General features: G+C 42.8%; 1 protein-coding gene across 1 annotated transcript in view; it reads right to left on the bottom strand.

Moving 5' to 3' along the window:
• LOC124159670 overlaps positions 1 to 21,856 on the bottom strand; it is a 309,866-nt gene that overhangs the window by 81,613 nt on the left and 206,397 nt on the right. The window contains exons 73-94 of the mRNA XM_046535577.1: positions 20,630 to 20,842; positions 19,935 to 20,240; positions 19,260 to 19,592; positions 18,390 to 18,719; positions 17,728 to 18,042; positions 15,685 to 16,011; positions 14,924 to 15,241; positions 13,890 to 14,207; positions 11,532 to 11,855; positions 10,531 to 10,851; positions 9,874 to 10,176; positions 8,487 to 8,804; positions 6,185 to 6,511; positions 5,437 to 5,751; positions 4,775 to 5,110; positions 4,354 to 4,656; positions 2,687 to 2,992; positions 2,270 to 2,590; positions 1,835 to 2,161; positions 1,428 to 1,742; positions 790 to 1,125; positions 387 to 695 (exon numbers count right to left, since the gene is read on the bottom strand). Of these exons, the coding sequence (XP_046391533.1) occupies positions 387 to 695; positions 790 to 1,125; positions 1,428 to 1,742; positions 1,835 to 2,161; positions 2,270 to 2,590; positions 2,687 to 2,992; positions 4,354 to 4,656; positions 4,775 to 5,110; positions 5,437 to 5,751; positions 6,185 to 6,511; positions 8,487 to 8,804; positions 9,874 to 10,176; positions 10,531 to 10,851; positions 11,532 to 11,855; positions 13,890 to 14,207; positions 14,924 to 15,241; positions 15,685 to 16,011; positions 17,728 to 18,042; positions 18,390 to 18,719; positions 19,260 to 19,592; positions 19,935 to 20,240; positions 20,630 to 20,842 (6,921 nt within the window). The remainder of the gene's footprint in view (positions 1 to 386; positions 696 to 789; positions 1,126 to 1,427; positions 1,743 to 1,834; positions 2,162 to 2,269; positions 2,591 to 2,686; positions 2,993 to 4,353; positions 4,657 to 4,774; positions 5,111 to 5,436; positions 5,752 to 6,184; positions 6,512 to 8,486; positions 8,805 to 9,873; positions 10,177 to 10,530; positions 10,852 to 11,531; positions 11,856 to 13,889; positions 14,208 to 14,923; positions 15,242 to 15,684; positions 16,012 to 17,727; positions 18,043 to 18,389; positions 18,720 to 19,259; positions 19,593 to 19,934; positions 20,241 to 20,629; positions 20,843 to 21,856) is intronic.

The raw sequence follows: 21,856 nt of genomic DNA, 5'->3' as shown, positions 1-21,856 counted from the left end.
AAAAGCCAACGCCGAAACGTCCACGACCGCGCGACGGCCGGCTGGAACCGCCGCGCTGAAACCGAAACACCGGACGCACGCTTCCGAAGCGGAGCAGGCGGCGACCACCGAGCTCGCCTCGACAAGCGAGCCCACACGCCGCCCGACTCACGCTCCCGCACGAGCGATCCGGACACGGGAACGGCGGAAACCCTCTTTAACTCGCGGGACACCAGCCACCGCCGCCCCCCACCAAAGCAAGCAAGACTGAGTCCGGAAGCGCGCCCCCAAAGGCGCACCCTTCCGGACCCCGCGCCCGACCGACAACTAACGACCCCTTCTAACCCCACCCTGTCTGGAACGCCCTCCACGACGCTCCCCCGCACAATCACGACTCCCTTCTTTACCTTGATATGGCCTGCAGTCCACGAAAGGATTCCCAGAATACCTCTCCGGACAGCTGCACATGGGAATGTGGTTGACTACCTCGCACCTCGCGTTCTGGCCGCAAGTGCCCGGACAAGGGTCCACGCACTTCTGCCTCACGCATGCCTTGTCCCTCGGACAATTCGAGCTCATTACGCACTCCGGCCTGCAACCCACGTACGGGTCTCCCTGGTACTCCGGCAGGCATGAGCATATTCCGTCTCGACACTGAGCGTTGGCGCCGCACGGCGATGGGTGGCAAGGATCTGACGCCACCACGGGTTCTTGCTCTGCAATTTGAAACGCGATACTCAGCTTACATCCAAAAGCCACTAAAGATACAAAAAAGCAACCTGGCGACCCCGAGGGGAACTCGCAACCTACGTTCTGGCGGCTTCGGGTAGCAGTTGGAGAACGGGTCCCCGGTGTATCCCGCCGGGCAAGTGCACATCGGCGTGTGGTTGAGGACGGCGCACTGAGCGCCCTGTCCGCAGGAGCCAGGGCACGGGTCTCTACATTTCTCCCTCATGCAAGCCCTATTGCTGGGGCAATCCGAGTTGATGACGCACTCCGGACGACAGTTGGGCGGACTGCCCGTGTAGCCAACGCGGCACGAGCATGACGGCGCCCCGCCTATGTCCCTGCACTCCGAGTACGGGCCGCACGGAGACGGCACGCACGGGTCCACGAACACCGGCGTCTGAACCGGCGGCGGAGGAGCTGCAGGAACGGAGAGCCCAGTATGAGAATTCGTGTCACGAACGACTCCAATGCGTTTCAAACGCCAGCGTCGCAGTCCAGGCGCGGAGCCCCCAAACGAGGGCTCCACCGAGACCGGACCGCCCCATCACGGGCTCCTCGTCTCGCGAGACCGAAACTACGCGCGCGGCCCGACGCCGACGCGCTGCCGGAATCACGCCCGCACGGGCGCCGGTCTCACTGCCGGACTGCCCACGCTGTTTGAAGCGCATTCGAGGCGGCGCACTCCCATTGCAAGCAACGGCATTTTTCATTCCTCTTACGTGGTCTTGGGTAGCATCTTGTGAACGGGTCTCCCGTGTATCCGGACTGGCAGGTACAGATTGGACTGTGGTTGATCACCTCGCAGCGAGTGTTTTGGCCGCACGGGCCAGGGCATGGGTTCACGCACTTCTGATTCACGCAGGCCTTTTCACGTGGGCACTCCGGGCTAACCACGCACTCCGGCCTGCAGCCAGGCGGACTACCCACGTAGCCCACCAGGCATGAACACACGCCCTGGCCGTTGACCTCTCGACACTGGCTATTCGGACCGCAAGGTGACGGCGAGCACGGGTCACTGGGAGCGCTGACGACCGCTAAAATTGAATTGCATTGCCAAATTAATCCAGGGCCGCCTCCCACGCCCGAAAACTAACCCTACTCTCCCCAAAACAAATCGTTTCCTTACGTTTCGGCGGCGTGGGACTGCAGTAGCTGAAAGGGTTCCCTGTGTATCCTGGGCGGCACACGCACGACGGCAAGTGGTTCACCACCTGGCAGTCTGCGTTGCGCCCGCAGTTTCCTGGGCACGGGTCCTGGCACTTGTTCCTTATGCAAGCCCTGTTCGACGAGCAATCGGAGCTCACCACGCACTCGGGTCGACACCCTTCGTACGGGTTTCCGAAATAATCCTGTATGCAACTGCATGCACCAGCGCCGTTTTGCTCCCTGCACACGGCGTTCGACCCGCAAGGGGAAGGAACGCACGGCGTGGTGGACGCCAAAGCTGGCTCCGCTGAAAGAAAACGTTCCGCAACATTACTCAACGGGCCCTGCCTCCACAAACCTACTTCAGCAAATTCCAAAATACAACTACGAATGTAAAAAAAGCCTCTCTATTTACGTTGGTGTGGGTTGCACTGCGAGAACGGGTCGCCGACGAAGCCGGACAGGCACACGCACATCGGCGTGTGGCTGACCACCCTGCACTCGGCGTTCGCCCCGCAACTACCAGGGCACGGATCGCGGCATTTTTGGTTCATGCAGGCAAGGTGACTCGAGCACTCGCTGTTGCTGACGCACTCGGGACGGCAGTTGGGCGGCGAGCCCCTGTACTCGGGAAGGCACGAGCACGACGGACTCTCCGCGATCACCCGACACTCGGCGTAAGGACCGCACGGCGACGGTTGGCAAGGGTTCACAGGAGGAGCCGGCGGCGTGTCGGCTGACGGAGACAAAAGAGAAGGAAACCCACCGTTACCCCGAGTCTGACACCACCCCGCGACCAATCCACAAACCGACTCTCTCATCTCATGCTTACGGATCGGGCTGCACCGAATGAACGGGTCTCCCGTGTACCGCGGCGGGCAGCTGCAGATCGGGTTGTGGTTGATCACCTCGCACTTCGCCCCTATTCCGCAAGTGCCCGGGCAGGGGTTCCTGCACTTCTGGTTGTTGCAAGCCTCGTTCTGAGCACACTCCGAGCTCACCACGCATTCCGGTCGGCAGTTCGGTGGGCTTCCCATGTACCCGGGGACGCAAGAGCACACAGCCTGCTGGTTGAACTCTCGGCATTGACTGTTCGGACCACATGGTGAAGGCCTGCATGGCTGTGTATTTACTGGTTCTATTTTGTAGAAAGCAATTAATTTGTTTTATAGGATGTTTTTTCTATGTTACCTGTAAGGCTCCACATTTTCTCGTATTTATTGATTCCTTTCTTCTAGAGGTTAGCAACTTCTTTCCTTTTGACATGCATTTTCTCTTTTTTTGGAATCCATTTAAATATTTCAATTTTTTTAAGGGCTCTTGTTTCATATTGTTTGTGAGATTAAAGTTTATGTTGTTTTATTGAATTTGTAGGCCAAAGCTGTTTCCGTAATGCTTAAGATATTTATTCTGAGGCATTTTTTTTCGTTGGATGGACTTAACAAAACTATTACCTAATGGTTTATCACAAATTGTACGCATGATAAAGTGTGAACATGCATGATATATTATTTATATTTATAAGCAATCAAGTTTACTATTACTGTCCAAAAAAAATTAGCGCTATTTATTTAAACTTTCTCAGCAGAACTTCATAGGATAATGCAAAATATGCCTTAAGAGGAGCTTCCCATGGCAGTGATGGTGGCTGTGAGTTTTTATGATTGCCCTATGGTTGTATGATTTGGAATTCACTGCAATATGGGAATGACTTCTGTAAAGTAGACCATATCCACATACCATACCATGGATGTACCTCTGGTGAAGACCACCATCAATATATGCTTTATAAGCATGCCTGTTGGACTTTGCATCCATGGAATGCAATAGAAGTGTCTTAGGATAACTTCTTTTCACCGTGGAAAATAAGATATGGGTGAATATGCAGTGAAAATCTCTGAGTCAACTGACTTGCATCACCTTCTAAAGGGTTTTTGGCAAAGTGCCTTTTGAAGGACAGTCCTCTATTTGCACCAGCATTACGAGGAGATATATAGCCTGCGTTGCATCATTCATATTTGTTGGCTGTATTTAGTTATTTAGGCTTCAGTAAATATCAGTAAGCTTTTTTTGAATTTGTGTTATGTGCAATAGTAATACTTAGTGAATCACTAAGAAATGCAGGTTATGCAGTAGTTAAATAGTTATATGTGAATGAAGTTAATTCCATTCCAATGTTTTGGTTGGTTAATCTCACAAATATTCACATCCAGCCCCTCCCATAATTTCTCCGTGAAGTAATGTATACACAAGGAAAATTGTGGTATCTCCCCATACAGCGGATGCTTAGGCTGTGGGAGAAACTAACATCCTCTGACAAAGGGATAATTATAAGAGGACATACAATTTGAAAACCTGCAACAACTTTTCTTGCAACGGATAAGTTCTGATGAATATTTTCAAAATTTTAGGAAGATCTCAGGAATCAAAAAATTGATAGATAACATGGAGCCTCAATATTGAAAATTCAATTCAAAAACATCAATAATTTCATTTTACCTTGATACGGTCGGCAATCTACAAATGGATTGCCAGTGTATCTCTCTGGACAGCTGCACATTGGCACGTGATTAACTACTTCACACTTTGCATTCTGCCCACAAGTTCCAGGGCATGGATCCACGCACTTCTGCCTCATGCAAGCCAAATTTCTTGGGCAATCTGAACTCATAACGCATTCTGGTCTACAACCCACATATGGATCTCCTCGGAATTCTGATATGCAAGTGCAGATACCATCACGACACTGAGCATTAGGTCCACAAGGGGACGGGTCGCATGGATCTGCTGCTTCAACTGCTGCTGGTGCTGTGAATCAAGAGTTGAATACCCACGTGAGGCCTCATTCAAGAATATTCAAACACACAATCTATTGAATCCTTGACAATTCAAACAAAATAATTCCAAAATATCAACCTACGTTCAGGTGGTTTGGGATAGCAGTTGGAGAATGGATCCCCAGTGTATCCAGTTGGACAAGTGCACATGGGCACGTGGTATAGGACGGTGCATTGAGCACCCTGCCCACAGGAACCGGGGCATGGATCTCTACACTTCTCCCTCATACAAGCCCTTGTGCTTGGACACTCCGAGTTGATGACACATTCTGGACGACAATTTGGAGGACTGCCAACGTAACCAGATCTGCAGGAGCATGATGGCGCTCCCCCTATATCCCTACACTCAGAGAAGGAACCACAAGGGGAGGGAACACAGGGATCGATACGGATGGGCTGGGTGGGAATAGATGGTGCAGCTACATGAAACGAAGAAGACGTGCACATCCAACAGAGAAGGTCCAATAGAGAGAGAGAGAGAGGAGAGAGAAATAAGGCCATTTAACACACAGGTGAAGACAAGATGCAGAAGATTCAGAACAAAATTCAAAGGCAAGCATTCCTTAGAAAGTGGAGAAACATCCAGCTCTAAACCAAAACAATAAAAAAAACAAGGCGACAGAATTAAGATGCATCAAATCAGACGATGCTTCCACAGGCCAGGGCCCACAAAATAGAGGAAATGATCTCCAGCAAAGAGAAATGCATGCCTTAATGTAGTCACAAAACAAAGGAGAGGGCTTACGTGGTAGAGGATAGCATCTCACAAACGGATCCCCAGTTAACCCCAGCCTGCAGCTACATATGGGACTATGGTTCACAACACTGCACTGAGTGTTAATTCCACAAGGTCCCGGGCATGGGTCTTTGCATTTCCGATCCACGCATGCCTTGGTCGCAGGGCATTCAGAGCTTGTTGTGCACTCAGGCCTACAAGTAGGTGGACTGCTCACATAGTCCGGTAAGCAAGAGCATACAGCCTGCCCATTGACCTCCCGACACCTGCTATAAGGCCCACATGGGGATGGTTCACAAGGATTGGTCTCTTCAATGACTGGTACTTTTTTGAAGGAAAGAGGGCATGCAAGAGACATGTAAGAAAGAAACATAGACACAGAGTCATGCACACAGAAAAACCATCACACATAGAGAAATTAAACAGTTACAATCATTAATTCATGCAGGAATTATAACAAAATTGAAGATGAAAATCTTGTAGCAAAGAAAAAGAGAAACCAAAGACAATTTGAGATAGAACTTAGAGAGTGACATTCATTCATTTTTCTTCACAAAAGATTATATACTGTCCCAAGAGTTGGGATGAGAAGCAAGTAGGAGGAAGAATTTCATGCAATCATGCTCAAAAGTGAGAATTCACATTAATCAACATTAATGAAAAATTTACATAGGCAAATTATATTGCCATTTTCATCCTCCTGCAAATGAAGTAATAAATCTGCATTCAATTAATTTCCTTAAATAAGCTTCCTTACACTGCAATGGCTCAGGTCGACAACGACTAAATGCATCCCCAATGAATCCTCGCTGACAATGGCACGTGGGTGAGTGGTTGACCACCTCACAGATGGCATTCTGGCCACATGCGCCAAGGCAAGGATTCTGACATTTGCTGCTGATGCAAGCCTTTGTTGAAGGGCATTCAGAGTTCAACACACACTCTGGACGGCATCCCTCGTAAGGGTTGCCAATATACTCTGGCAAGCAAACGCAGGAGCCAGCCCCATTCCGCTCCTTACACAAAGCATTCGACCCACAAGGGGACGGAATGCAAGGTGTCAGAGCCTCTGAGACAACCGTTACTGGAACATAATGGAATTTCCTTCAGATTCATGTTGTCACAGTTAAAGATTATGCATAAGGTTTGATTTGTGCCTGCAGCCAATAGATATGACCGCAAGGACACTCATCAGGTGCCTGCCATCTGTCACAGTACTTCCAATTGTCGATCAATAAAACCGACACCGTCAAAAAAGTGTTGAATTTCAACAATACGATTAAATATTCCTTTTGAAGAGTTACTTATTTCAAAATTTGAAAATCTTTTAATTGAAAGAACCTAAACAGATAGGCAAGTATACGCTGACGAAAGAGCAGCATAAGACTTCCATAATTATCACTTGAAATACAGTGATATGGAATGAATGAATGCTGCTCGGTAGGTAGCAATAAACGCCTAATCAATGCCCATGATGATGCAATGATCATCATTTCAGGACAAGAATACTTCATACCTTGTTACCTGCAAGAAATCCTCTCAGCAGGAAAATTTTCCAAATAAAACGTCAGCCAATTTTTGCTGAATTAATTTCATAACTGATTAATTTCATTTCAAACAATAATAATTTCTAAGTTTCCTGTGAAAGATTGTTCTTGCTACCATCATATGAATAGTGGCTTCATTATTTGTATAGACAAGTAGTAGTAGTACAAGTACACTCGATAATCCTACCACATAAATACATTAAATTCCATTGCTACAATGGTGTAACATGGCCAATGTTCTAAATATATTGGTAGAGCCTACACGTTATAGACTAAAATCAGCTGGATGTTGAGACTGTTGACACTCTATGAACAGTTGAGCCTGTCAGCATAGTGTGCCAAAACTTGCACATTGTGATTCCTTGATGCTTCCATTGGTGTGTGGCGAGGTATTTCTCCCTTCGGTGGTAGGACATCACTTACCGTAAAGTCCTAACTCAGCTGACAAGTCACACACAGAGACATGCAAATTTACCAAAGCTTTCCCATTCATTCTTACCATTGGCTTTATAGTGACCAAAAAAACTATTTCTAGTCCCATTTGTTCACACCAACACAAAACATGTATATTTAAATCTGGCGTCAACTATAACAATCTTGACATTCCTGGAACAAGGGCACAAAGGCTGAACTAACTAATAAAACTAAGGGGTGGGAAATTTTTTTTAAAATCTTATACATTTCAACTGGAATAAAAAGTACCAGAGAACATGGAAAATGCCTAATTTTTCATGAAAGTAGGAGTATTACTAAGTTTTCTATAAAACAAATTTACTTACTCATTCTTGTCAACTAATAGTATTGGTGATAAAAAATCTCATAAGGGGAGAGTACCTACGTAACGCCATGCATGCACACGTTTCAAATAAGATGAAGTATGACCTTCTAAGGACAAATATTTGAAAAAAATTATAAAAAAAAATTCACTTAAAATAATATACTAAAATTATTTCATTACTTGATTAAGGAATTAATATTCGAATTTTTGCCTGAGATGGGATGGATGGGCAAGAGAAAAACTGAGACAATAAAAGTATGTAAAAGAAGGCGGACTGAAATTTATCTTTAATTTCATAATACGTAATTAATATCGAGAAAGGGGTAAAAACTGACTAATACATTACCTCAACTACTATGACCTTCAATTACGTTTTGCATTACATGGGTAGAAATAGGATATCCAAGAAAGAGATAAAAAAGCTGAACAAAACGGTGATAGAACAATAAATGCTCGAAGACTGAGAATAAGCGGCACCCTTGCCTCAGGAATGCATAAAATTGGGATGTATTCCACCAAAACTTAGTTCACTTACTGATATAAATTCAACTGACAAAATAAAGGCATTTGGAAAGCATTGGCAAGATGTCACGTGCAATAACACACAACAAGGCAACACAATGACCGTGCAACAGGCAGTGCTCAACAAACAGACACAGAACATGCATTGCATGTGAGAACAAATCGTGCAGCAAGCAAGAAAACAAGCTTTGAGTCCCCTTCTCAGGGCCTACCTTGGACGCGCTGGCAACCACTAAATGGATCACCCGTAAACCCAGCTTCGCATTCACAGATCGGATTGTGGTTCACCACTCGGCACTGTGCATTCAGACCACAGGAGCCTGGGCAAGGATCTTGACACTTGAGCGAGACGCAAGCCATACGACTGTCGCACTCGGGATTGATGACACATTCTGGACGGCAGTTAGGGGGAAGGCCGATGTAACCAGGTGAGCAGGAGCAGGCTGGGCTCTCCCCTCGAACGTGACACTCAGCATTAGGACCACAAGGTGATGGGCGACAAGGCTCAGTTGGTGGAGCAGGTTTTGGTGCTGCAATTGAGAGGAGAAATTTCAAATGGAGATAGGTACCTACTTAAAACTTAAGTACAGTGAAACCTCGATATAACGACACCCCACGGTGCACTAATTAACACTCGCTATAGCGAATTGTCGCTTTACCGGAGGTGGAGCAAATAATAGCCAATATACCTGTTGCGAACAAATATACAGGAACAGGAGTGGTGCGGCGACAGATAAACATCTATCCGATAAACGTAAGCATAAATCCAGACGAAAGGCGATGTTTTTTTGCATCACTAAATTTCCTTACTCAAATAACGACTAACTATTCAAACAAGTTATAAGCGCCGCACTGAATAAAAATCATGCAAAGCATTGTTTCGTCATCATTATATTTATCGAACGACAGTTTACCACATAAATTTGAGACTGAGCACTCCATTAACTTCATTTCTAACAGATCGCTAGCAATTACAGAGGTTAAGGAGTCTTCATGAAAGTCTTCCGGCGGTGAAACCCTCGCTATGGCGAGAGCCAACACCGAAAGGGTCTCGTAAAAACGAATTTTTTAACACGCTTATTATAGGGTCAATTGACGGTGCATCGGCTATCTCTCGTAATAGCGGGTGTGTCGCTATAGCCCGTACTCGCTTTAACGAGGTTCCACTGTAATAAATTCACACTTCTGACAGCATAACTCAACTCGGTGCATAACTCACAAGAGTGTAAAAACCCAAACCTATTTTAAAATTGAAGTTAAGGCTTTGGAATTATCTACAGGTGTTGGATTTGAATCTCTCCTCAGTCAGAATGCTTAGAGAAAAATAACTTTAAACTGTAAATAACTTCTTTGCACCATGTCTTCATTAAAAATAAAAAAATAATAGTTATTTTTGCCACATTACCCCTAAAATAATGACAACTACACAAATACTATGAATTTTAAGGCCCAGATAAACTATACAGAGGCTGTCACTCATAAAAAAAGTTGCAGGTAACTAAACAATAACGTACACCAAGAAAAGGTATTACTGGCCATAAATGAAGATCAGACTCTCACCAGCAATGACCTAATCTGAAGAAGTAGGCATTCAATTACCTGGACGTTCATAGCAGCGAACAAATGGATCCCCAGTCATTCCAGGAGAACAGCTGCAAATGGGGTTGTGGTTAACAACTTGGCAGCGTGCATTTTGACCGCAGGTGCCTGGGCATGGATCTCGGCACTTCTGATTTAAGCAAGCTTGAGTCAGCGGGCATTCTGCACTTGAAACACACTCAGGATGGCAAGATGGTGGGCTGCCAACAAAGCCAGTAATGCAAGAGCAAACGGCATGGTCATTCACAACGCGGCAAATGCTGTTTGGCCCACATGGAGTTGGCCTACAAGGTTCCGTAGGTGCTATGAGAAGAAAGAGGAAAATCTTAATGAAATTACTAATTCCAAAAAACGAGTAGCCTATGAATAGTAGGATCAGCATATTAGGCATCCGATTTTTCTATAATATATTAAAAATAGGTAGATAATAATGATTGATGCATGCACACTGAAGGCATTACATGGAAATGGAAAATCTCTTTTGAAAGAATATCCTGGTTTTCGAAATGCCATCAAATATTGTATGGGGAAAATGGATATTTTTCCATCTCATTGTATCATTAATGGCTAAATATATATTTAAGGGGACAATAAAACTGGCTCCATCTAACACAGACAGCAGGAATACATAATCACACAAATAGGTAACAAACTTACCAACAACAGGCTCATCATATCTGCAGGAGACAAAAGGGTCACCCGTGGTTGGTGGAGGGCATGAACATGTTGGGATGTGATTGACAACATCACACTGTGCTCCCTGACCGCAAGTGCCGGGGCATGGATCAACACATCGTTGGTTTCTGCAAGCCTTATCCCTGGGGCAGTCTGAATTGAGCACACATTCCGGTCTGCATCCTTGATATGGATCTCCCATATAGTTCTGTACGCACTTGCAGATACCACTGCCAGAACAATCAGCATTTGGACCGCAAGGTGATGGGTGGCAGGGATCTTTCTCAACTGGTCTGGCTTGAACTAGTGTTTAGAAAAAAATAGGAGGGGATATGAATTTAGTCACATGGTTCACATTTCTTAAAACTATACATAGTTCCAAAAATATAAATTTGTACATATGTACTTAATCATCAATAATTATCTCACTGTGATCAATTTAAATTTTGTATCTGAAAATAATGGCTATGTTTTCATAAATGAAATCACACATCTGCTTAAAGATAAAATTCTTATTAAGACCCCATAACAGATAAAAGATATGGCTAAAGATATTTATATGCGTGAAAAATCCAACAAAGTTTCCGCAAGTGTACCTAACTGATCAGGCACAAAATTTCCCAATTCAATTCAAACATTGCTAAATGATTTGGTTACATTCAACAACATTTTGATTAGCAAAAGCAACACAGCAAATTTCACTATTACATTCTATAATGAACAGAGAGATATATTTGAATACCCACACAAGACATGTCACAACCGAGAAAAAAATTTCTTCGATTAATGGAGATACATAATTATTTAGTGAACCCACACACAGAACATACCATAGCAAAGTATGTAATAAAGGAATTTTCTATTTTCAGCTCCCAACACTTGTTTAGTATTGAAAATGGAAGTGGCTTTCTAACATAGCCCATGAGAAATCATGATCCAAAACTACGAGAAAATGGCTGAGATATTGATTTAATTATACTCACCAACTACCAGAGAGCACTGAATGAAGGGATCACCAGAGTATCCTTGTTCGCATGTGCATGTGGGGATGTGATTCTGCACTCGGCAAGCTGCATAGAGACCACATGACCCTGGACAGGGATCACGACATTTCTCGGCAATGCATGCTTGGTTCGATGCACATTCTGAGTTGACAACGCACTCTGGGCGACAGTTAGGGGGAGAGCCAATGTATCCAGTGCGGCACGAGCAGGCAGGACTGTTTCCAACTGCTCGACACTCTGCATTGGGTCCACAGGGTGATGGCTGACAAGGATTGAGCGGCTCTGGAGGAGGTGGAGGAGCAACTGAGGAGAACAAAATTTCATGTTCATTAGCAAAAGCTTCCAAATAAAGAGAGGAACAATAGCTAAATAATAAAATAATAGCACACTTTTTACCATCATCAGAATATGTATCCCTATGCTTAAATTGCTGCTAATAAATTTTGTATATACAGTGAGTCCTCATTCTACATCACCCCGTTTAATGTCATTTTGCGATAACGTCACGAAAATTTTGAGACCGTCATTCGTTTATCGCACCTATGCTTCGCGATAACGTCAAGTCTTTTGAATTTCGCACGGAAAAAAAAAGGCGAAGCGGCGGGCGTTGCAGGTTGTTCGTTTTGTGGGCGGTAATACAGTCAGTGTAAGCAAAGTGTAAAACGGTGTGTTTATTCTTAATTGCGATAATGGTTTTAGCAAAAATTTCTGCAAAATGAATTCTTGCGTAGGTACGCAAGGTTTTACTTGACATAATGGTTTCAGGAACCTAAAAAGTGATTTCAAGGAATTTTTCCGTGTAGAACTCGGAGTTTTTGTCGTCACTTTTTTGCAGAGTTCACAATAATTTTGGTTCCTGTAACTGCGACGATGTTTCAGCGATCATGATGCCCAGGCGACGCTCACTAGGGCGACCACCATAGCGAAGCCGAAAAGCAAATGCGGGAAGATACAAAAATGGAGAAGGATTTACGTCACTGCTGCTATTGTCGTCGATGAAGACAGGAACTCGTATTTATGTGATAGTTAGCATTCACACCGTAAAAAATGCCCCAGATATGATACGCTAGCATTTTTTTCGCGTAGGAATTGTGAGGTCTAGGAGCCGATATTCACTTTTTACATTGTTTCTTATTGGATATTATGCTTCGATTAACGTCATTTCGTTTATCGTCACATTTTTCAGGAAAGGTAAGTGACGTTAAACGAGGACTCACTGTACAGCACACTCCCGATTATCCGGGCTAATGATGGGGAGAGACGGCACGAATAATCGGAATACACGGATAACCCAAACTTTCACTTTAATGTCTTGCAATGTTCATAATTTACCTTAAACAAAACAATATATTATTAATATTAATGCAGTTATTCTGTTATTTTAGAGTGCTTCCTGGACTCAATGAGAGCTTTTTTTGCCAGTTCGCGATCTTATTAGCGGAGCTCGATCGGTCAGTGCGAGGCTTGGAAAACAGGAACACGGTGATCCCGTGAATGCAGCTGGCGTGCGATTTTGCAAAGGGGATTCTAACAGAAATAACAAGCCTGCCTTATCCTAGCACTAATGCAGTAATTCCGATGATTTTGCGTTCGATTTTATTTTTTTAATAAAGATCGCGGAAAAAATTGAGCGAGAGTAAAAATCATGCACGGATAATCTGCAACCCGGATAAACCACAGCCGGATAATCGGGAGTCTGCTGTATATGTGAAAGAATTCATTCATAGCAAGAAGAATGAAATGACAAAATTATGACAGATCAAAATAACATTAGATCGTGGTATAATCTTTTCTAGATTGATGGAGATAGGGAATTTAATACAATTCGGTATTAGTATTCCATTGTTTTTTTTTTTAACAAGTCTCATCTGGAGTTTTTATTTGATAATCATATTCCTTGGGAACCTGAGAGGAATTAGGGTACGTGCAGAGTCAAATTTTCAATAAACCCCAAAGAAACCTCCTGAGATGTATTTCATGGGAAACTGAAAAAATAATGAGATAGCAAAGCCCTCATATTTTTGAGAAAATGACAACTTCTCTTTGGCAAAATTCCTTCAATTACCCACAACAAAACTGAAAACTTTGATGATGCCAAAGCATAAACACTGAAAACCAAAGTAAAAATAAGATGAATGATGAACAAGTTCAAATTCTGCATTCATTTTCATTCTCAGTTTACAGTTTATCTGGATTGATTAAACTCACACATTTCGATGAAAACAATCCCTACGTCTTCGTTAAGTTGAAATAGATAAACTATAAAAATAATTATGGTATGCATGCATGAAGATGGAGAACTAAGAGGTGTTTTTATTCCAAAACAGTATGGCTTACCTGGCTTTTGGTAACACCGAGAGAATGGATCTCCGGTAAATCCAGCAGGACAACCACAGATGGGGTTATGGTTTACAACCTCACACCTAGCTCCCAAGCCACATGTTCCAGGACAAGGGTCTCGGCACTTGAAGCTACTGCAAGCTTGATTCAGTGGACACTCAGTATTCACCACGCACTCAGGCTTGCAATTTGGTGGACTACCAATGTATGTTGGTTGGCATGAGCACACTGCTTGCCCATTGACCTCCCGACACTGACTGTTTGGACCACAAGGTGAAGGATTGCATGGGTAGGATTTAGATGCCTCCGTGGAAACTGAAGAGAAACAAAAATGTTCTGAGCAAACAAAAGACCCTTCTTTCACTCAATTAGCACCAAAGGAGAAATAATAATAATAATAATTACATATCCATTTGAATTTTGAAAGGAAAATCTCGAATTGTAATTAAGATAAAGAGGCAGAAGTGCCTCCTCCCATATAAATTTAAATTAGTCAATAATCTAATAAATCATTCCCTTTGATTAGAATACAAATAAACAAAAATTGACCATACTAAAATTATTATTTCCTTATTATTAAAAGTATTATCATTTTCTATCTTAGAGTAGCTAGATTAGTTGGACTGATAGTTGACAAATTTATAATGGGAAAATCCGTCTTAACAAATAGGGAGGAGATTGACTGTCGACGAGTTCACTTTGTGGAAATTCATCGATAGTAATAATACAAAGAGCTGAAGTAATTTTCCACACATTATAATTTGCTCAACTGGTTTCAGTGTTTTCACATCATTATCAAGAGCTGTCTCTTGATATTTGTCTCTTAAATACAAATTTGTCTCCCAAATAGGGAGAAAAATTTATAATTTTCCACACCTATATCCTCAAGACACAGCTCATGAAAATGACATGAAGCACACTGAAACCAACTCATAACAAATATATGAGAGTGAAAAATGACAAAGCTGTCTCTCTCTTTGATCTGCTACACGAGGGTAAATTCCTAAATGATAAAAATTAAGTGCACCTACCTTCAATCGGCCTCTGTCTGCAAGATGTAAATGGATCACCGATGTAGCCTTCAATGCAAGTACATGTTGGAATATGATTCACCACAGAGCACTGGGCCTGACGACCACACACTCCAGGGCAGGGATCAGTACACTTGTTACGCACGCAAGCCAAGTGTGCCTGACAGTCAGACGACAGGACACACTCAGGTCGGCAGCCTTCGTATGGATTGCCAAAGTAGCCTTCCAGACAAGAGCAAGATCCAGCTTCGCCACGCTGCTTACATTCCGCATTGGACCCACAAGGAGATGGCTCACACGGTTGAACAACTGGTTCATCTATAAAATTCATAAACATCAGTTAGTCATTGCATGAAATCATGAGAATGTTTTGGATTCTCAGAAATTCTCACTTCCATGCTGGGATCAAAGTGAGATATACACGCGTGTTAGAGAGTTTTACGTACACGCAAGTTAAATTGGATGAAAAAAGGGGGCCCCTGGAAATGACCCACCCACTACACATGCCATGACTAAGCTTGAACTCATGCTTCGCTACTGATGTCAACATCATTTCAATTATAACACCTGATTCAGATCAATTGTGCAAAGCACCAGCATCATTACATAAATTCAGATATGTACCCAAAATGAGTGATATAAATAGCCCAAGCAAAGCAGGCATGAGCTCCAATGGAGTCCAGAAATTAATTTTTTTTGAGTGATTCATTTCACGGTCGGAGCATATTGGGAGGTTTCCTGAGTATAAATGATTAGCTTACCTCTCACGAGTGTGCATTGCACGAAGGGGTCTCCAGTGTGTCCGGCGGAGCAAGAACACGTGACGGCATGGCCAACAACCCTGCAATCGGCCCCAGAGCCACAAGAGTCAGGGCATGGATTCTTGCACTTATTTCCCATGCACACGAAGGAAGGTGGACAATCTGGATTGATAACACACTCAGGGCGACAGTTAGGAGGTGCACCGACATGATCCTTCAAGCAAGAACATGCTGGACTATTCCCAACCTCTCTGCACTCTGAGTTGGGACCACACGGGGATGGCGAGCAAGGATTTCTGTCTACTTCAACTGGTTCGACAGGTGGGGCTGCAAGAATCGAAGGGAAGGCATGGCATGAAATTAATTCAACCACATCAACACCCTCATCTCACATTGAAATAACAGAGCAAAAAAGGCGGGCTAAAAATAATACGAGACACAATCAATATGTACAGCAGACTCCCAATTATACGGCTGCAGTTTATCCGTGTTACGGCCAGTGGCGGATACAGAAAAAACTCAAGGGGGGGGCGCAACATATCTTGAGTTGTCTTAACTTTTACGTTAATAAGAGATGATCAAGTCACAGGCAAAGTATATGAAAATTTTATAGGGGGGGGCGCGCGCCCCATGCGCCCCCCATCTGTATCCGCCACTGGTTACGGCTTATCCGTGCATGAGTTTTACACTTCATCGATGTCTTCCACAATCTTTATAAAAAAATTAATTGGACGCATAAGCACCAATATCTTAAGCAACATCACACTGATGTTGCGAAGTTAATAATTCATAGTTTGATTTGCCTAAATTATGAAAATTACAAGAAATTACAGTGAAAGTTTGGATTACTCGTGTTTTCCGATTACTCGTGCTACCCCTTCCCATCATTAGCCTGGATAATCCGGAGTCTGCTGTATTCCAAATTCACTCGGCAACAGAAGGATATAACTGATGATTTCAGGCTTAACTTTGTGAAACCTTTCCACCATGGAAAATAAGGGAATAAACTTTGCAAGGAAGATGTGACCACGTTTGGAAACCTGGGCTGTGTTTTCTAAATAAATTACGTGGACCTTACAAAGGTTATTTTCCATAACAGAAGGATACAATGGTTACGCAATTAACATGCTATAAGGTCTCTCATCAAAAAGAAGTCTCTGAGATAAACACGGCACACTGCCCAGGCAGAAAGCATTGCTCTAGGAAAGTCATAGTTAGAAATGGGTCCTATATTTTTGCAAGATAACGCTATGGAAACTGCACTTATAAGTATGAAATATAAAGGGTGGATAATTTTCTCATGAGGATATTTATCCCTTTGTCATTGCTGCCATTTCACTGGACTGACGATTTAGAATATACTGTGTTTGGTATATTTCAAGTTTTATTTCTGACATCACCATGCAGACATCTGTGAAAAATCTTAAAATATCCATAAGAATTTTCAATATGTTGGTTTGAATCCTTGAAGTAACGCATACTGTTTCCTTTCAAAATAATATTTGCAGCTATTATGTGGTACTGTCATTTATGTGGTCCACACTGCATGAATAAATATTGAAAAGCAGGGGAAAACATTAGTTTCTCATCTATTTTTTCTTAATGTCATTGGAAAAAATGAACAATATCTCATAATGACTGCAAGGATTTATCCATTCAATACAATATACAGAAAAAAGTGAACCATGGCCAAGGAAAAATAGGAAATGGGAAATCGTGATGTTTCCAGCAATGCTTTCTGCCAAGGTAGTGAACCCAATCAAGGATGAAAATTACTTTTGCCAACAACAAGAAATAACTTGCTACAGAATAGAGTACCGTATTTATCTGATATAGTCCCCCCTTTTTTTCCAAATATGTCCGTGGTAATTATAAAGGGGGGGACTATATTCAAATGCATTTTTTAAATTTTTACCTGAAACTGAAGCCTCAAAATAGGGGGGGACTATATTCATAGGGGGACTATAATCGGAGAAATAAGGTAATTGACGCTATATATTGGGCCTGTTGGAACAGCACAATCCGGACATCAGAGATACTCACGAGGTATGTTGTAACAGCTCTTGAATGGGTCTCCAGTTTGTCCAGGTCTACAGCTGCATATTGGGCTGTGGTTTATCACTTCACACCTGGCACCAATGCCGCATGCTCCTTGGCATGGATCGATGCATTTCTGATTGACACATGCCTTGGAAATGGGACACTCAGAGCTCACAATACATTCAGGCCTGCATGATGGAGGAGAGCCAAAATAGCCAGTGATGCACGAGCAGACAGCATGACCATTGACTTCACGACACTGACTGTTTGGACCACAAGGTGATGGACTGCAGGGAATTTGAGGTTCCGTTGGGATATCTAAAATAGAAAGTGGCAATGATATTATGACTTTTGGCAAAACTGAATTAATACCTAAAATAAAATTTACCACAAAAAATTTTACCTCAACTCTAACAAACGCCATTAAAACTTATACAAACTTAACTCTAACAATTAATTCATGGATATACTAATAATTCTAAAGAATTGAGTATCTTTAGTAAGGGTACAACAGCAGTTTTACCATTTGCCAACAAAGAAACAGCGTAGAAAGATCGATAACAAGCCATGGGTTCACTCATTTTTTGGAAAACGAGGCATGGTAAGATCATTTTCATTTATAAATGTTAGAATATGATATGAATCAGAAAAAAACTGATGCATACCTTTAGGCTCTGGACGACAAAGGGAAAATGGATTGCCTGTGTATCCCTCTGGGCAGAAACAGACAGGAATATGATTGACAACATCACACTGTGCGTCGACACCACAAGTTCCTGGGCAAGGGTCCACGCATTTATTCCGGACGCAGGCCTTGTTCCGTTCACAGTCAGTTCCAAGGACACACTCTGGTCGACATCCTTCATAGGGGTTGCCAATATATTCACGTGAGGCACACTCACAGTGAGCATCTGATCCTCGGACAGTGCATACAGCATTTGGTCCACAAGGTGATGGGGAGCAAGGATCATACACATCAGGTTTAGGTGGAGGAGCTGAAAGTAACAGAAAATATAACTGAGCAAAACTATCGACGGGACACACTGAACTACTAAGCCTTGGGCAGGATCAGAATACACCAAATAATATAAATATTTTAATACACTAGTTCCCTAGCACACCAGCAACAAAAATTTTGTGATCAATAACCAGCAAATGAGGCCTACCACCATTCCACAGCACAGTTTGTAATGTGAGCAAAGACATTGATCAGCCCTATTTTTCAACGATGCAGATGCTATCATTACATAGTACAAATTGAAGCCAAATATGAAATTTGCTGGACTAAAAGAAACGTGAGGCAAGGCAGTTGCCAGAATTTTTTTTTGCAGAGGGGTTTCATTTGGAAGCATAGAGGGGGTATACATTTTCGTGGGAGGCTCATTTGGAGAAGGTATGATGAATATCGTACTTGCGAAATATTTTAAGGGATTCAAACACCCTTGCTCGTTAAGGCCTTGAAGTGAGAGAGAATTTAAAATATGCAAGCATTCAAGATCACTCAAAAATATTAAGAATTAAGCCAAAGAACTTACTTTTTGGAATTGGTGAGCACAGAATGAATGGATCTCCTTGATATCCCGGCTCACATTGGCAGACAGGAGTGTGATTGATCACACGGCAACTTGCGTCAGCTCCACAAGAGCCGGGGCACGGGTCATCACAACGATTCTTGATACAAGCCTGTTGACTCGGGCAATCTGCATTCAGAACACACTCAGGTCGGCACGATGGAGGGGTTCCAATGTAATTTGGCAAGCACGAGCATGCTGGCACTCCACTCAACATGCGGCACTCTGAATTGGGTCCACATGGTGATGGTATGCATGAGGGAGGGCGCTCTGTTGGTAGTGGCTCAGCAATTACAGCTGTGGAAATACAATAGACAAATGGAAGTGCCAATGGATGTAGTAATTCAATCAGATTTCCTCCCCTTAAATTAACATATTCATTAAGCCTGTCATTATTCATGATAAGATCTTAAGAATTCAAACTCAAAACAAAATACCTGTGTCAGAATCTTTAATAAAATGAATGATCAGAGAATTTTATGCTAAAACATCTGTTTTTTCTTGCAACCAGGCAGCAACATTGCCACTAGAATTAAACAGAGACTTTAAGAGCCCCTTTTAAGAATTGCCTAAGTATAAAAAAATATGTCTTAAAAGAGGTACAAGACCTATATTAAATTACAGGTTTCAGACACTTACGTATAGGTGTGCAGCGGTTGAATGGATCTCCGGTGAATCTAGCAGGGCAGGCACAGATGGGGCTGTGATTCCTCACTGAGCATTTGGCTCCGATTCCGCAGGTACTCTGGCATGGATCTCCACACTTTTGATTTATACATGCCTTATCTGCTGGACACTCCGAGCTCACAATGCACTCTGGCCGACAATTTGGTGGTGAGCCAATGTAATTCTGAAGACATGAGCACACGGCCTGATCATTCACTGCACGACACTGGCTGTTAGGTCCACAAGGTGAAGGTACACAAGGCTCTCTTGGCACCGGAGCTGCATAAAGGAAAGACAGCATTAAAATTTCATATATCAGCAAGAAATAAAATTTTTAAACAGTGAATAACCACAAGTGGTAGATTAGGCAACAGACAAACTTTCTTGAGGCATCATAGCCTCCTCAGAATAATAATAAAAGGATGATAAAAGAATTCAATGAAAATTATGATGGAAATTTAAATGAGACATAATTGCTTTTAGAGGTTACCTTAAAATAATACAGAATGGAGAGCTTTAGTAAGCCAAAATACCAATATTAAAGAGATAAGGATGATGAATAAATAATGAAAGGTGATTTGGAAGAGATTGATAAGAGATAGGGATGATGGATACATTAAGAAAGGTGATGCATCGCTGACTTAGACTGAAATCAAATTCAAACTTACGTGTGGGTGGAATCTGACGGCATTGGAAGAATGGGTCACCCGTCATGCCTGCTGGACATATGCATGTAGGCACATGCTTTATAACGCTGCAAATGGCCTCTATACCGCATGTTCCAGGGCAAGGATCAGCACATTTGTTCATGATGCAAGCTTTAATAGAGGGACAGTCATTGTTGGTCTCACATTCCCGTCGGCAGCCAGTGTATGGGTCCCCTTCAAATCCAGGTCGACAAGTACACGCTCCTGCTCCATTCTGCACTCTGCACACTGCATTTTTCCCGCAAGGATCGGGGAAGCAAGGGTCACTTACCACAGGGGTTCTTTCAGTATCTGTATAAGGAAAAGGAAAGGGGAAGAATAGATTATAGGCCGTAAAAATATGGGATAAACTGGTTCATCTCCTTCTCCTAGATGGTTCCTGCAAACTTCAAAATGGGTAACAAAATTGATAAAACACACAAAAGTTATTTAAATAATAATATTCAGAATCCTATATGTACAATTAATATCAATATAAGGTTAATATAATTATTTGGTTAAAGATTAAATGTTTAATTAGAATTTAGTTTTACATTAAAATTAAGCTACTAAAATATATCTATACTATGCTGTTATACGTGTGAGCCCTTACATGTAATGGCAATTGTACAGTGTTGCATTGGATTTCCAGTGAATCCTGTGGGGCAGGCACATTTTGCTTGATGATTGACCACCGCACACTGAGCATTGGTTCCACAACGACCAGTGCAGGGGTCTCTGCATTTCATTTGTAAGCAAGCACGGTTATTAGGGCAATCAGTGTTCTTAACGCATTCAGGGCGGCAGTTTGGTGCTGTTCCAATGAAATTGGCCTGACAGGTGCACGCAGGCCTCCCATCTATCAACCTGCACTCTGAATTTGGTCCACATGGATTCGGTTCGCACGGGTTCTTCGGCCTTTCAGTGGCTACAGTCATGAGTGGTGTACAGAATAGAGTAAGGAGTAAGAAAACAGGAAGAACAAGTGCAGTGTAGTATATAGATCATCACTGTGCTTACTAAATAGAGAAAAATGATAGTGAAAATGTGAGACAAGAAAAACTGAGAGATGTATAGTAACATCAAGTTGAAATTTTTTTTGAGCATGCAAAAGCTAAAATATAAATGCTTCAACAAGCAGGCAAGTGTTGAAAATTGTGAGGAAACACATGAATTCTACATGCTAAGAGAAACAGATTCAAGAATATT

The sequence above is a fragment of the Ischnura elegans genome, chromosome 5 (assembly GCF_921293095.1).
Source record: "Ischnura elegans chromosome 5, ioIscEleg1.1, whole genome shotgun sequence".
Lineage (NCBI taxonomy): Eukaryota > Metazoa > Arthropoda > Insecta > Odonata > Coenagrionidae > Ischnura > Ischnura elegans.
The sequence above is the reverse complement of the archived record's forward strand: the minus strand, read 5'-3'. Positions and strand labels throughout refer to the sequence as shown.